The sequence below is a fragment of the Plecotus auritus genome, assembly GCF_963455305.1.
Source record: "Plecotus auritus genome assembly, chromosome: 4".
Lineage (NCBI taxonomy): Eukaryota > Metazoa > Chordata > Mammalia > Chiroptera > Vespertilionidae > Plecotus > Plecotus auritus.
In genome coordinates, this window is record NC_137775.1 from 39,452,312 (window position 1) to 39,469,787 (window position 17,476).

The 17,476-nt window shown below is 38.6% G+C and overlaps 1 protein-coding gene across 1 annotated transcript in view; it reads right to left on the minus strand.

The window, feature by feature from the left end:
• The window catches only part of FIG4 (FIG4 phosphoinositide 5-phosphatase), a 110,715-nt gene that overhangs the window by 40,798 nt on the left and 52,441 nt on the right, over positions 1-17,476 (minus strand). The window contains exons 16-21 of the mRNA XM_080666320.1: positions 12,934-13,072; positions 7,322-7,380; positions 5,932-6,079; positions 3,172-3,255; positions 1,200-1,395; positions 39-121 (exon numbers count right to left, since the gene is read on the minus strand). Of these exons, the coding sequence (XP_080522446.1) occupies positions 39-121; positions 1,200-1,395; positions 3,172-3,255; positions 5,932-6,079; positions 7,322-7,380; positions 12,934-13,072 (709 nt within the window). The remainder of the gene's footprint in view (positions 1-38; positions 122-1,199; positions 1,396-3,171; positions 3,256-5,931; positions 6,080-7,321; positions 7,381-12,933; positions 13,073-17,476) is intronic.

The window sequence follows — 17,476 nt, forward strand, 5'->3', positions numbered from 1 at the left end:
TTGCATTTTTTCTCAATCTCTACATGGAAGTAGTTTACCTTGAATAAATGGAGAGATCTTCCTCTGAGATACCATCGAAGAGGTTAATCCCATATACCTCTTTCATGGGCTGGACCACATTCTGGGGTTAAAAAAAAAAGGGACCAGGAAAAATTTTAGGCATCTAGAATATAAATTATTTCCAAAGATGAAGAAAAAAAACCTGTGAATTTTCCCACTAAAGGAATCACAATGTTTCTTCAATCTATTCATTAAACTTCTCAGTTAATTTTTCTAATCTGATTTTATTTCCACTAAAAATAGTTTGTTTTAGGGTTAAAAAAAACTGCTAAATAATTATTAGTGGTGTTTTTATAATACAGGAGTTACAAAAATTTCTGCAAAGGGCCAGATAGTAAATATTTTATGTTCTTTGGGTCATACCATTTCTACAGCTACCCCTCACCTCTGCTGTTACAGATAACATATAAGCAAGTAGGCATGGCTCAGTGCCAGTAAAACTTTATTTACAAAAATAGACAGTGGGCTGAACTTGACCAATTGTTTGTAGTTTGCCAACTCCAGTAAAACTTTATTTACAAAAACAGACAGTGGGCTGAAATTGCCCAGTCATTTGTAGTTTGCCAACTACTAGGATAACAGATTCAGTCCTGGTATTATCACACTTTGTCATATCGACCTCCAATGACTTCTGGCTATGTCTAGAAATCAAATTTCCCCCAAAACTAGATTTAGGTTTTTTTGTTGTTTACTTTTATTTTCCCTTACTATATTGGTAATATCAAATTGAGCAGGATGAACTGCCCACTGGGGCTATGCAGAGATGGTGAGGCCCAGGTCCAAACCCTGCATTCCAACAGTGTGCTGAGCAAGGGAGTGAATGAACCGCAAGTGGGTGGGCTGCCCAAAGAGGCACAGGATTCACTTAAAATCTGAAGTAATAAGAATTTCACTGTTACATCTGGGAGCAAAAGCACTGATTTTATTGCAAAATGAAGCCATTTTCATTTTGTCTGTCTATGCTGGATGTCTTTATCTCCGCAGTGCCTCCAACACCACATATTACACATGATCTCATTTCAATGGTGTGAGTGAGATAATGTGACCTTTTCCCGCTCTCAGCCTTTTTACTGAGAGTGGAACTTAGAAATCATTCCCCAGTGCCTCAAGCTGGACCACACGCACTCCTCTCCCCACACCTCGGTCACTTTGGCACTGTCCCCCGTGTCAGACATCTTCACTGGAGTGGAGCGCTGAGACACAGAGCCCTCCTCCTCCCGGTCGGTCCCAGAGTCGTCATCAGAGCTGCTGGACACAGCCTCCTCGCTGGGGGGAGGCGGGGCGCTCGCCGCTGTCTTCCGCTGTAATACAGCTTCTTCTCTATTGCTTTTGTTTCTTTGAAATGATAAATAAGAAGATGAGCATCTCTAAACAGAACCCTCAACATTCACTGTGCATCACTCTGTCCCAAAACTTGGTCCTGGTGAAGCATAAGAAAATGACTGTGAGAAACTAGTTTCTGAGTTCAAGTTGTGCTGAAGGGAAAACCTTAATATTTTACCATGTGCAAGTACAGGCCCTCCATGAATTTCAATCCTGTTATAAATTCTGGAAGAAAACCAGTACGTGCGTGTAAACCTGTGCAGAAAAGTCTCCTGGCCACTTGGTTATTGTGCCTTCCTTCGGTAACTGAAATCAATATATTCGAAGTTTATGGTACAATAATAGGCTATATGTTTTGAGATATTAGCAAAATTGCCTATGATTTGTAAAAGCTTCAAGAAGAGGTCAAAAGCCAAATTCATGTATATTTTCTTTCCTCCTATGATTTTTCTCAATCACAGTATCAGCTAATTATTTGAGAATATGAATAACTGATGAACATGAACGAAATTTTAAAGTTTATTGTGTTATTAGTAAATACTTATATTTGCTGAACGTCCCTTCTAATAGTAGAGAATAGATTGGGTGGTGGGGGGGGGACAGAAAAACTGACACATAAAAGTATTTACTTTTATTTTACTTCCAAATTTGAGAATTGTAAGAATATTGTTTTAATTCAAAAAATGTTTTATAATAATATCTTGGCTGTTATGAAAAATGCTTAATATTTCACTCTTTGAAAAAATTATACACAAGGGACTTAAAATACCATAATATTCTGAAATGTTCTAGGAAAGGCCATGGGTTAGATATTATAGAAAAATTAGTTTCTGACTTTCTGTAATTAAAAGTTAAAGTTGCTAGCACTTCTGTGCCATACACTAATAGAGCTGGTCATTTATGTATTTGTGCCAGGAAGTCCTTGAATTCTAAACTCCTGAGGACATCCTTTCTTTAAAATGCCTTAGCATCTGGCCCAGGGTTTAACATGTAGCTATTTAAAGTCACTTACTTTAAGCCACAGAAATGGTGTGTCTGGAAAATACTAATATATCTCCAATTTTGTAAATCACATGCAGCTAAAATCCAATTAGGACCCCATGCACACGCCTGAATACAATTAGGACTCAGTATCTACAGTCTGGCCAGGGTTTCTGGTCAGGGTCATGAGAAAACCTTATCACCGGGATTATTCAGGTCTGTGGCAGTAATAGAGATTCTTATGCTAGAACACACACATTTCACTCCCGTCTCTAATCATGAAGATGTAAACATGATTTGTCTTCTTCCCTGTGTAACTGGATATAAAAAAACAACTTGTCTTCCCCAAAACAATGCTACAGTAATACACAGAAAATCTATTAATCTCTGAGCATATTTGTTTTAATGCTTCTTCAGGATGCAAACAAAAATAAATACTATGAGTAAAACAAAAACAAATACTATGACTATAAAATTTTACCTAAGTATTTTATGTTGAGGGAAATAGAGGATGCTGAGTTACTTATAGGACATAACACACAATATCTGCTACTTGTCTTTATGCCATCTGTGATATTCCTAATTTAAAATAATAAAGTGCACCATGTTGCTAAAATTTCCATAAATTCTACTTTCCATGTTGAACACTTTAGTGATCCCAGTGCTATAAATAAACTACCTGTATAGATGCAATAAATGGACTGTGTCCCAAACTATGTGAAGTTATTAGTTTTGTGGAAATTATATTGCAAGTGCTATATTATTTTACATGAATCTTTAAATTTTCATTCTATATGCAAATCTTACCCCAATACTGATTTTCCAGTTTCATCCGGTTTACGCACAGTAAATGGACTTGGATCAATGCCAACAGTCTTAGGCATAAAGTCCCTGAAGAAAAGGGAAGAAATTCCATACAAATCACTATACATCCAGAGAAGGATGGCTTCCATTCAATTCACATTTTTATATTATTCCTTCTTAGCCCTTGGAGCCACATACAGGGGTAGGGCAAAAGTAGGTTTACAGTTGTGAGTACACAAAACAGTTTATTCTTGTGCTATTATTTATTAATTATGGTATGTAAACCTACTTTTGCCCACCCCTATATATTCTGAGCCAAATGTTCAAGGGAGCTTAGGTGATCTGGGTCATAAAACCCCATGAACTAATGGCACTTGGTAACTTCAATGGTATCAATCTTCACTGTGAATTTTCCTTATGATTATGAGGCCCAGTGGTTCTGAATTTAAGATTTTGTTTACTGGGACAGAGTTGATATCTGAATTACTGCTAAGATGTATACCTTCTGGTTATGGATCATGATTAGTTTTCAGGTAAAATTAAACTCATAAAAACCAATGATAAAACACTAAGCCACTCAGTTTTATGGACAATGTTTTTATTACACTATCCCATATAAGGAGACTGACATAATGATAAAAAACACAGTGGTATGAATTAAATATCAACATCTACCTCATTAGGCTAAGGTTAATTCATTAAAACACCGTTGGAACACTTTAAATAGAAACTTTTAATTTACCACCTACTAAGAAGCTAAAGCTGGTTCCTCAGTGTGTATGCAAGGCCTACCTATTACTGCTGAAGCCAGACCCCATTCCTCACTACATGCCAAAAAGGCAACAGTTATTGGCAAGGATGCTGCACCAAGTGTGACTCAGTATTACATTTTTTGAAAGAAAGTAATCTTGAATCTGACTCAAAATGTCTCTTAAACAGTTTATGTTTTTAAAATTTTAAGTGGTTTAATATTTATTTCTTTTGAACATATACAGTTGATCCTCATTTGTCGACTCCATATCTGAGAATTTGCTTACTGAAACTGGTTTGTAACCCCCAAATCAACACTCAGAGCTTTCATGACCCTCCCAGACATACGCATGCACAGAACAGTGAAAAATTAGAGTAACTCAACACTCATGCTCCCAGCTGAGGCAGAGCAAGGTGACACCCTGCCTTCTTGTTTTAGCTCTCATACTGTAAACACGCATCCTTTTCATAGTCTACTTGGTGCCATGTTTTTCATATTTTTGTGCTCTTTTTGTGTGTGTGTGTGATCTTACTGGCTAAAATGGACCCCAAACTTAGTGCTAAAGCAGTCTTGTGTTTCTAAGCATAAGCAAGTTGTTATAGAGAAAACAGTGTATTAGAGTAGCATCACTCAGGCATGAGCTGTAGTGCTATTGGCTGCGTGTTCAATGTTAATGAATTGACAATATACGAGTATATATTAAATAAGGTATCTTTAAACAGATACACACAAAACACGGTTATGTATTGAACGGCTGATGAAATGTTGTGACCAGAGGCTTACAGGAACCTAACCCTATTATTTCTAGGAGCAAAAGTTCATTGTTCTCTAATTTAGTGTCTGCAGAAACTTTACAGAACATAATTCCTGCAAATAAAAAAAAGTCAATTGTATATCTGTATGTACACATGCATGCAACATCATTCATACTTTCTTGAACTTGAAAACTTCTAGAAATGACAATGACCTTACAGTTAAAACTGCGAAACTTTAACATGTTTAATTGAAAATCAAGCAAGTAAGAATTCCAAATTTTCCATCTAAAACTGAAGCAAAATGTAATAATTTCTAGGGGAAAAAAACACACATAAATTATGTTTCTACATGTACCATGTGAGGCTTAAGTACATACTATATGTCACATCTGAAGAGAATTTAAATACAAAAATGTAAACTTTAGTATTAAACATAATAATCAGGAAATAATTTGCTTTGTCTGATTTTCTTATTGTAGTCTCATCACTTTTTCTAAAAGCGCCCTCCTCCCCCGCCCCGCAGCCTAAAAGAAGCACAGAAAACTAAGTATGTTTAAAGGTGACAGACCAGGATGGAAAGTCTGAAAATATGTCCCATGAGTTACGAAAGAAAGAATGAAGACTATTTACCTGAAAAAAAAAAAATTGCTTCCTCAAGTTTTGGAGAACTGTCAGACAGAAGAGGAACTAGACTTGTCCTGTGCCTAATAAAAGCTGTACTATAATGGTAGCCACCATTTCTCAGTCATCCGCCTGTGTCAGGTACTATGTTAGGCACTTGGTATATGTGTGAATATACATGTGTGGTGTCACACGCATCCCTATTGATGTGAAATGAAGGAACTGAGACTTAGATACATTGAACAATTTTCTTAAAGTAACACAGGTAGGCAGTGGCTGGTCTAGATTCATATACTGCCCTTTCTAGTACCAGAGACTATGCTTTTCCACTAATTATGTTTGCTCTCAATTTCGATGTTCACGTTTAAAAATTGAGTTTATTTCAAATGATGAAGTAGGACCAATGGGAGAAAGATTTCAACTTATCAAAGGGAAGAAGTTAACCCAGTTTTCTTATAATAGAAGGGACTGCCTCCTGAAGTAGTTGGCTCCCAATCACGGGGGGTATTCAGAGGCTGAACAGCCACCTGCTAGCAGGCTTTCAAAATAGATTTTTGGCAAAATAAGGCACATCTATATAAACTAGGGAAAGTATACTCCCCAAATCCTTACAGTGTCAGAGTACTCACAACATACCGTGCTGAACTTGTCATAGCCAAGCAAAAGGTATCATCAAAGCTACTCAGTTCATATGGTCGGAAGAACTCATTGTGGATGTCAATCTCTTCTTCGTATTTGTGAAATTTCTTCACTATCAACTTCTTAAAGTTTGCAGCACAGATAACTAGGAGAGATACTGCCTGTTACTCCTGAAGCCCTTAGATTACACGTAGCAAACATTTCTGTAATATCAACAGTGTTCACAGAGAGTGCACTGAACAAAGCTCAGCTCCAGCCTCTGGCACGCACCCACTGGGAAGAGAAGTGATGTGGGCACAGAATAGACAATGCAAAGCTGAGTGGGACAAGGAGGCAGGAGGGCTTTTGGGAGGCAGGGTGGGAGGAGGCAGTTATTTTAGAAGCTAAGTTACTCAGCTTTTTAAATTAGTTTTTGTTCTTAAATAAATACCCTCTGCCTTCTACGTAAAAATCATGTAGTCCTTTCACTTAATTTTCCTTTACATTTCAAATCCTGTCGTACAGAAAAGGAATGTTTATGACCAATGTTAGACTTTTAAAGTCCTTTCCATTGTTCTAGAACAACCAAGCCTTCATAGCAATGAGTTATGATTTTACCCAGAATGTCAGGGTTACAAATAATTTTAAAATCAATGAATAATGTATTAAGAACTAAAAATCATTTTCAATCTTCTTACTTCATGGCCTTCACCACCCAAAATTGGAATGGTTGACCGTGACTAGACGGAGTCCTTAACTAGAGTGTTCCAGGTTGGCAATAGATCCTACTTAGTAAGAAAATGGGCTTACCCAAACTCAGGGAACTCAGTCAGAGTCAGGATTAAATTCTATTTAAAACTGGGCAATTATTTAAATTTGGAAACATTACCCTAATGTACTGTACATTTGAGGGTATTCTTTTAACACAAAAATATTCCTGCCTTTCTGACAAATTAATAAAACGTAAACTTTAGTGACTAAAATGTACTTTTATACACATACTTGTAACTTTTTTCACTGCTTAGATATAGAAAAAGTTTTTATTTCTCCTTATGAATGGTCTTCACTTCCTCCTCATTCTCCCCAAATACCTAGAAATATAGTCATTTAAAACGACAAACTAATATATCTTGTAAATATTTGAGGGACATACCTAATAATTGAAAGACACAATACAAGACTTTGACCAACTTAGATACAAGAAATATAACACAATCCCTGTCCTTTAAAAAGCTGTGATCTCAGGATATCTTAGCTTATCTATTCTAACAGCAACATATCATACTGAATAGGCATTCATTGCTTTCTAATAAGAAATTATATGCAAAGAATTTAATGCTTTGAGCTCATTTAGGAATAATTCCAAAATACATTAGTATAAAAACTAAAAGAGAAACAGTGTACCTACCTTCATCATAAGGCAGTGGCAAATGTTTTATTACCTCTGGTGTCCACCAGTGAGTATAACTACAAAATAAAAAACAAGACAAGATGGACCCAGATGTAAATGATGGTTTTCTACAATTCACTGGATAAAAGGAACTGAACAGCCTATAGTAAGATGCTGTCTCATATGTCCAAATTAATTTCTTTTTCATTTTAAAAATATGTTTGTGAAGCTTTTGGCACAGTGAGTCTTCAACATGCCAATTCTTGTCCCAACCCCTTTCTTGTTTCAAATGTGTCACAGATCTATGAAAATCCATAAAGATATCTGAGAGTTAAGATGCTCTGATGTACTTACTTTTAGATGAAAAGATTAGGGTTACTCCACCAGACTCTATGAGCTGCTGTTTACCCTCCCCAGGGCCTGTGCTGCATTCTAACAGCAACATATGATACTGAATTACTTTGCCACCGGGTGAGGAGCGGGGCCTTGACCCAAGTCCCACAACCAGGATTCTCTTGCACGTAGTTATCTGAGAGTTAGATTACTTTTTCTATTCTGCTCTATGTGTATGGGTCTGTGTGTACAGCTCATTAAAAGAGTTAAGCAAAGTCATTAAGTGAATGGATAGCCCTAAACAAGAAGTTTCCTCAGGAACTGGTATAAGCTGTGTTAATCTCTAATTGTTAAGTATTCATTACATGATCACAGAGTGAGATTGGGAATTTCCATCACATAGATTTTTGCTAAAACACTCATCCAATATGAGTAGAGAATCTGAAAGAATCCTGAACTGCCTTCTCTCTGACCAATGAATTTAATTCTAAATCAAATTCTTATGAAATGGATATTTAAGGGGTAAATGCTATATCCAAGTTCTTAAGAGCTAGGCAGGGGAATGATACAAAATGGCATATCAAAATTTTCAAAAGGTTCAGAAAAAAGAGCCTATAGCCTAAACTGCTAAAAATGTAATTTTAAAATAAATGAAAGGCTTTCTAAAAATAAAATGCTGACATCAAAATTTTGAATAATTCTAATAATGAAGAATGGAGAAGTATTTAAATGAAATAGGCAACACAGAGAACTCCCCTAGAGATGGCAAGTGGAATACATAACCAAGGATGATGAAAAAAGGAACCTGAAGCCTAATGAACTGTGAGGGAGGAAAGTGTTACAATAGCAGGAAAGGCTCCCAGAGTTTTGCTGAGACTGAAGTTGTGCTTTAGAGCAGTACTTCTCAAAATTCAATGCACACACAAATCATTTGGAGATCCTGTCAAAAGGCAGATTCTGATTCAGTAGGTGGGGCCTGAGACTCTGCATTTATGACAGCTCCCGGGTGATGTCAAAGGGGCTGGTCCTCAGACTGCTTTTTGAATAGCAAGGCTTTGGGGCATGAAAACAGAAAAGGGATAAGTCTGCTGCTTGCAGACTTATTAGTCTTTCAACATTTATTAAGCACCTGCTGTGTGTCAAGCACCGCTCGGTGTGTTAGCAATGCCATGTTAAAAATAATGACAGAGAAAGTAGAGTTACTCAATTCCAGTATTGTTTCTATCTTTACCAGCCATGATGAGTTTCATGCTGGAAAGAGAAAAACACAAGATAAGAGGGAACCATACACAGCCCAAGGGACAGAAGGAAGCAACAGAGCATCTCTAACAGCATTCAAGTCTTGGTACAGTTGAGATCAATACTCTTCTAAGGAATAGTAAAGAATGGAATTTAACTGGAAATGGGCAAATGTAGTCTTGATGTTCGAGGCAAGAGGGTGATACATTCCAAAAGATAATAGAATCAAGTATCCACTAGAGATATTTTGTGAGTAACCTAAAAAGATGACCAGTGACTTCTATGAATCCACATATATTTACTCAAACAAGCCACACCAGACTAATCTCATTTCTTTTCTGGTAGGAGAATCAGACTATCAGATCAGGGGAATGAAAAAGACATGGGCTAACTGTTTAAGAGGTGTGTGTGTGTGTGTGTGTGTGTGTGTGTGTGTGTGTGTGTGTGTGAGAGAGAGAGAGAGAGAGAGAGAGAGAGAGAGAGAGGTAAGTTCTATTTTGCAATGAGCTAACCGTGGCAGATGAGGAAAGCACAGAAAGTACCAGCTAGTATATGAGGAATTTCCTAAAGAATTTTGCTCACAATTGTCTTACTTACAAAAAAAAGAAACATCATATAAAAATGTGTTTTAACTCAGAATGCACCATGTGGAGAAAAATAATTAAGCGAATTGTATTAGCGATTTGAGACCAGGCCACACATTTTTTAAAAATATTGCTAAACTGTGTTTCCCTAAGCAACACAATGCAACTTGACAATACTTTTTAAAAGTCCAACTACTCTGAGTGGGTCTCAGAAGAAAGAAGCCCAGGAGAAATGCCTGCCCTGGGGAACACTAGCTGCGTTGGGTGGAGGATGAGAATGCCTGAGAGGACTACACCTGGGACAGGGACTCTTCATTACCTCCACCATCGGGTGCATTTATTCAGAGGAGGAGCACTGCACCAGGACAGAAATCTGCTTTGGGACCAGGGACCAGAGGACTGAGACCCAAGTTGGTGCTGCTTCTTCCTTTGCATACCAATGAGTAAGCGTTTTTTTCTCTTTTTCATTCCTTAGTCCTAAGAGTGCTCAGTGTCTCCGGCACACATAGGAAGATCACGGAGATTGAAACGATTATTTAATTCCCCTCGCTAACTTGAGAGTCCTCTGAAATAATGTGTATGGACTTTAGCAAAGCAATCGGTATCTGTGAACAAGATTGAGACATGTGGGCAGAATGACAGCATGGTTAAGTGATGACAATATGATAAGTTACAGCTGTTTAAATGATTACAACCAACAATTACAAAACAATTTTCAAGTGGAAGAAGGTGTCTGGTGCTATCTCACAGGGCCCTGCCAGCTACCCTATTCTATTCAACACTTTCCATCAGAGACTTGCATTAGCATCAAGATGGCCCGGCTAATTAAATCTGAAGAAGCTACAAATCTAGAGATGAACAACTAATAAAAAGGATACACATTTAAATACTTTTGTTTGGAAGCAAGCAGAGCGTATATGAGCATGACAAAAATGGTATAGAGAGAAGGTATGGCAGCAGGACATGTTAAAAAAGACTTGGGAGTTTTAATGGACAGGATGCTCAGAGAGTTAACAATGTGACGGCACCACTGAAAGCAGCTAATGGAAATCTAACACTTAGTGATAAAAATAGAACATCCAGGACAAAGGGAGAAATGGTCCCAATGGCCCACAATAGTTGGCACAAATCAGACCAAACTCTACTATCAGACACAGATCTGGGGACCACAGTTTACAAAGAACATGGCATTGACTAAAATACATACAGGAAAGGGCATTCTCAATGCTAAAGAGGCTATATAAGTTAGAGAAGATGAGATTTTGACAATGTGTGAACTTTTCTTCAAACAACATTTCCAGGGGTTAATAACAGGTCTAAGGTCACACACTTACAGAAATTCCAACTCAGCTCTACAAAACGCTTAAGTTCACGCTCTTGTTACTGCCTTTGGTAAATTGTTCATTTCATCTGAGAATTATAATACTCACTTAACAACTGTCACTAAAATAACCAGTATAGGTGGGTAACACTAGCAAGTCCAAAATAAAACACTGAAATTTATCTTATAGTATTTATAAGTACTGCTTATGGGTAACATCAATTGTTGATACCATTAACCAGTTTTTGGTTACTAACATTCTGGACAAAAAAGCAAAAACAGGAAACCAAATCAACTGAAAGCCATATTATCTGCTTAGATAAAATTTCATTTTCAGTAGCAGGCTTATCGCTAATGCTTACTGAATCATCTAACTCGCTGAATAATCTCACTCGAGGCACATTCTCTCTGTGCCTCAGTTTCCCTTGTTTTAAATAAAATGGATGTAACACCAGCTTCTTGTTATTCCCACAAATAAGCTGCAATACTGCCTACCTCAGGTGTGTAACTCAAAATAATATTCTGGCTAATTTTTGCAGTAGAAAATGGAGTTTTGATTGTTCCCAAGTTGTGTAGTAATAGCTTCAATATTTTAAGGCAGTAATTTTCAACTGATGAGCCACAGAAATTTTTCTTTTTTTTTTTTTTTTGAAGCCACAAGAATTTTTAAAACATGCAATACCTGACTATGTAAGTCAGGGGCACTGCTTTATTTTCTTTTAGATTGTCCAGTTTAAAAAAATGACAATAGCCAATACAACAATAACTGTCTGGTGTGAATGAATCAAAATTATTTTTTTGTCAGATTGGCAAAAGATATAACATATTTTTTGGTGTGCCACAGATTTTTAGTAATTAGTTTAGGTGTGCCATGAGATGGAAAAAGTTGAAAATCGCTGCTTTAAGGTAATAGAAAGTTCAGAAAATCAACCACATTTGCTAATAGTCAATTGCATCACCAAAGCTAAATACAGGTATTTACACTCATCTCTCATGAAATAAACATAATTAGTTCTAAATTTTCTATCAGCAAAAATTCATATAGACAAGCATTTATTAATATTATATTTAATGTAAGAACCAGCTGTGCTTCATTTATAGAGAAAGTAAGCTTAAATATTAAGTTGGTTATTCCAATAACAAATTTGAGAAACATATAAATTCGGACACTTCCTTAATATTTTAAAGATTCCTGAAGTAACAGAATTTGATAATAGCTGTAACATCAGCACATAATTAGCACAGACTATCAATGACCCCTCTAGTGTTTAGGAGGCATCGGTGCACAAAATAAGGGCTATATCATACTGATGCTAGGAGAGAAGAGCATTATGAAAGAGAAATTGACATGTAAGCAGAATGGACCAGGCTCCAACCTCATATATGTGAAAATGCTGCTCCTGTGGCAAAATGGATTACATGAGTACATGGCAACTCAATTAAAAACATGAACAAGTCTTCTCATTAAATCCTCACAATGACTCTGTATGTCCCATCATATTTTGCAGACCAGGAGAAAGGTTAAGTAACCAGTCCAAGATCACACAAATGCAAAGGCTCCAACTCTAGTCTACTCGACCTTGAGGCCCACACTACAGGGTGTGCTGTTAAAATGCTTCAGGTAATCCATTCGTTTGTTTTGAGAATATTAACCCCAATTTAAGTGTCATCAAAATAACCTGTACTGGTGGATGACTCCAGAAAGCCCAAATTGAGTGGTAGGGGTGACGGGCGTGGCATCTGCCACAAAAGTCACTGCTCTTGCCTCCTGTGCTTCCTGGAGGAAAGAGCACCAAAGTGATGCTACTGAGACCCCACACTTGGAAAGCCAAAGACTGACTCCCTAGATGTCAGAATTGTGTAGAGTTCCGAGTTTGCAGGAAGCACTCAGAGATGACGTTGATGGTTTGCTGTAGTGGAGCCATAACTTACGTTCACTGAAGAAGTTCTGAAACTTTTTTTCTTATGGAAAATGCAAAACACCAACTGTTAACGACAATTTCCCAAGCTACTATGAGGACCTCAAAGGTGCCAAATTTCTCATGGAAAACATGTAGGATCGCTTACTACTTAGCCTATGTGATTACTTCTCAAAAAAAAAAGTATCTCATTTTCAAAATAATATCAAATCTCTGAGATAGGAAGAAAATTACCTTCTTCTTGTTGGTAAAAGTCTCATGGTGTTTTTATGATGCAGATAAAAATCTGTTGGAAGTTCCCAGAGATGAGGTTTTCCTTCAGTGGGATGGAAAACTCCCAGGAAGAGATTAATGGAATCCTGTCTATCAGCATCTAAAAAGCAAAAATACGTATTTCAGAAATTTCACTGCCGACATACTGTATACAACTCAGAGAATGTTTTCTCAGGAGGATATGGGAACAACTGTGATTTCACAGAATATACCTTTGAAAATAATACTATTTTTACTTCAAAAGTCACACACACAAACAAAATGTAAACAGTCACCAAGTTTTTGAGCAGAATTCAAAATCTGCTTCAAAATGTATCCTTTTCCTCCATACCTCTCATAATATAGAGGATGGTGCATATAAACTGCTTTTTTAATTTTGAGAGAGTCTTAAAAAGCTTTAAACACTGCCATAACACCATAGTGATTTTATTTTTAGGATAAAGCATATTCTCATCATTTGTTAGTTTTCTTGAAACAAATACATCTGCACTTTATTGCAAAGACAAGCAGAGACAGCAGAAACAAATAAAATAACCCAATTACTACCCATATTCTGTTGCACAACCTTGAACAAGTTGGTTTTGCATAGTTTCCACTTTTAAACCTTGGAAAGGTATTCTCCATTTCTTTAGCAGAGATATGTTTACATTGTCTGTTTCTCAGCCACCCCCAGCTGTTGACCTGGGCCATACCTTTCGTGTTTGATAATGAAGGCAGAGTGGGCATACACATAAAAGCCTCGTTCTAACTATTCAACCACTCCAAAATTACTGGAAAAAAATATGTATATAGTATTTCCCCTTCCTTTTCTAATTAAGTCTTGGTAAAAATGATGATAAGCACTGAGGTGATCTCATGAACCACCCTTCCCATTCTGCACTTTTTTCTCCTAGCATCCTTCATTCTTCCCCTCATTTCCTTCTTTCCATTCTTGTCTCAGAGCCCTGTGTATTCAAGTTTGGGGCAGACATCCACAGTGTAAATAATGACCTCTTTCTAAAAATGAGTACGCAACTCAAAAGATAGCACAGCAGTAATGACTGCTTTTGAAATAACGTAACATTATCATGAAATCAACTTTCTTCCAACAGCAGTTGTGAACACAGATATATCTGAAATTAGCAACACTGTTCTCATTGGGCTATTTGGTCGTTTCAGTAACAGCAATAAATGAAATACAGTACATCAAGCATGTTTTCGAGTTGTTAGTATTTTCACAGGAAGCATCCCATTAAAACACCACTTACCTGTCAAGCTAACACTAATATGTAAAAGGCATGTGTTTATATGCTGAATATATCTGGGGGATTTTTGTCATTTGTTGGGAGAAAACATCAAATATTAAATGATGCAGGCATTCTCACATCCTCTTTACACAATACAAAAGTAAACATACTGCTCTCACAGTAATTACGTTCTTTATGCTTCTAGAATAGCTTTAATGGCTCTTATTAACTCAAAATATCTTATCTAGAGAAGCTTTCCATTTTTCAGTCATGTTTTCAAGGAGTGTCTTTCATCCTTTAAAACTAATAGTAGCTTCCTTTCATTTGAAGCAAATATGATAAAATGCAGGATGTGAGAAAATTAACTAAATAAAGGGTATTCTTTCAAAGATGCATAATGAAGATTTCTTGAATGCACTGCTGGTTTGTTTGGTTTTTACTATGGAGTTTATGGTTACTTACTAAGCCTCACGAACCTGAGGATGTTTTCCTGGCTACTTTCAACTGCAAACAAGACATTCACCCTCAGGAAGACAGTGGTACTTTGGATATAGACAAGAGCTTAAAACAGATAGATTCTCGGTAGGACAAAATGATTTATTTTTATTTATTTATTTTTTTAGAGAAAGGGAGGGACCAGTTTTTAACACTAGTGGACTCCGGGAATAATTTCCAAATCAGAGTGAAGAAAATGATTATTTTTGTACTCAATCATGCTTTAAAGGGAAAGAAAAATATGTGCCATTTAAACTCCGTTAAAACAGCTAAACATTAACCAGTTTTATTATACACTGTATCTAAATAGATCAGGCTTGCCATGACTTGGTGTGGCAGTGGCTAGAGCGTTGGCCTACGTACCGAAGGGTCTCCAGTTCAAGGCACCTACCTGGGTTGTGGGTTCACACCCTGCTCCTGGTCAGGGCGAATGCGGGAGGCAACCAGTCAATGTGCCTCAATTCCAGGTGGGGGCATATGCCCGGGTTGCAGGCTCCATCCCCAGCAGGGGCATGCAGGAGGCAGACAATAATGTTTCTCTTTCATTGATATCTCTCTCTCTCTCGCCCTCTCCTTTGCTCTCTCTCTAAAATCAATAAAAGCCATGTATTTTAAGCTGCTAAGTTTTTAGTAATTTGTTATACAGAATAGAAAACTAATACACTTGAACAGTTGTACAGCAAACTGGCTTTGCATTTTCTCTGGTCATAAAAAATACTGGAAGATGACTCTTTTGTGGATGCTTCCATGCCCACTTCAAAAGTTCCCATCTCCAGGGACTCTCTTACAGTTCCCGTGGTGTGGGCACACGCATCTTTTCATATCAGTCAGTTGCTTGCAACTCCTCCCTTACGAATTCAGTGATCACCCGCTGGTTCTTGCTGCTAGGTCCCTCTGACCAGGACTTAGGCCAACCCCATGCCAACACCCTGCCCCATGGCCACCAGTAAACATTCAAGGACCCTTTGGTCCAACCAACTTTACAAGGGTAGGCATTTCCAATGCGGCAGCCCTCTCCTCAGCCTGTCCCTCTGCTTCAGCTTCGCTGCACAGCAGTCCAAAACCAGCAGCTCCATGGGGTCCCTCCAATAGCAGGACACTGCCCCAAGCTTGCCAGAGTCCTGCTGAAGCCTGCTCTCTCTAGGCTGCACTAAAGGAGTCAGCAGTAACAGTCACTACAAGGCAACAGTTCACTTCAAAGAATCTCTTTACCAATCTTTCTTCTCCACATCCTGTACACTTTTTTATCCCTGACCTGGTTCATGAGCCTGACTCACAGAATCAGTCACTGCACATGCTTCTGTAAATTCTGCACCTGGGGGGAGAAACCAAAATGGCGGCATAGGTAAACACCTAAACTGCTGCCTCACACAACAATATCAAAACTACAACTAAAAGACAGAACGGACATCATCCAGAACCACAGGAAAGCTGGATGAGTGGAAATTCTACAACTAGAAGAAAAGAGGAAAGCACGTTGAGGCTCAGAGGAGATGCAAAAGGCTGAGGTATGGAGATTCGCACACGGAGAGGACAGGCGGCTGTGTGCACGGGCAGCTGAGTGTGTAGCTGGCTTTCTAAAGCAGGAGGGAGAAGGAAGCTCCCAACTGCACTGAACTTGTCCTGGGCGAGACGCTGGGAAACCAGAGTCATTCGGGGAGAATCTGGACTGTCAGGGACAGAAAAGAGACTCGGGAGCTGCGGAAGGCAGAGGTCAGGAGGCACGTGTGCGCAGAGAGGACTGACTGCTGAATGCACGGGCGGCTGAGTGCACGGCTGGCTTTCTAAAGCGAGAGGGAGAAGGAAGCTCCCGACTGCACTGAACTCCAGTCCCGGGCGAGACACTGGGAAAGCAGACTCATTTGGGGGAAAACTGGACTGTCAGGAAAAGAGAAAGCACATTGAGACTCGGGGGCTGCAGAAGGCAAGGGTCCAGAGGCATGTGCGACAGAGAGGACTGACTGCTGAATGCACGGGAGGCTGAGTGTGCAGCTGGCTTTCTAAAGCAGGAGGGAGATGGAAGCTCCTGACTGAGCTGAACTCCAGTTCCGGGCAAGTTTCTGGGAACCCCGACTCATTCGGGGAGAAACTGGACTGTCTGGCAGCGGGCGAAACTCAAGGGCAGCTTTCTCTCAGAGGTGCTTGCAGCGATTACTGAGGGACACTGAGACCCAGGGGACTCATAGAGCAGGGCTGATGGGAAACCAAGGCTGTCTGCTCCGCCCTGAAACTCTGCCCCATCCAAGCTGAGCACAGAGGCTTTTGCAATTTTGCAAGTCTTGTCTCATAAGAGTGTCTCCAGCACAGAAGTTCTCCCAGCGTAGACACAGCTGATCCTCACAGCCAGTTGGCTTGGAGGTCAATTCCTCCCAGTGATACCAACAACAATCAAGACTTAACTACAACAAGGCTGTGCACATAGCCCACAAAGGGGTGCACCAAGAGTGTCCACGTCAGGTAACTGGGAAGGCTGAGTCACTGTGCCCTAGAGGACACCTATCACACAAAGCTACTCTACCAACTCAGGGAAGCAGCACAAATGCGGAGACAAAGAACAGATCACAAATGAAAGAAATGGAGGAAAGCAAATGACTGGATATAGAGTTCAAAACCACGGTTATAAGGTTTTTCAAGAAATTTCTAGAAAAGGCCGATAAATTTAGTGAGACCCTCGAAGATATGAAAAAGGACCAACTGGAAATTAAACATACACTGACTGAAATAAAAAATATTATACAGAGACCTAACAGCAGACTAGAGGACCGCAAGAATCAAGTCAAAGA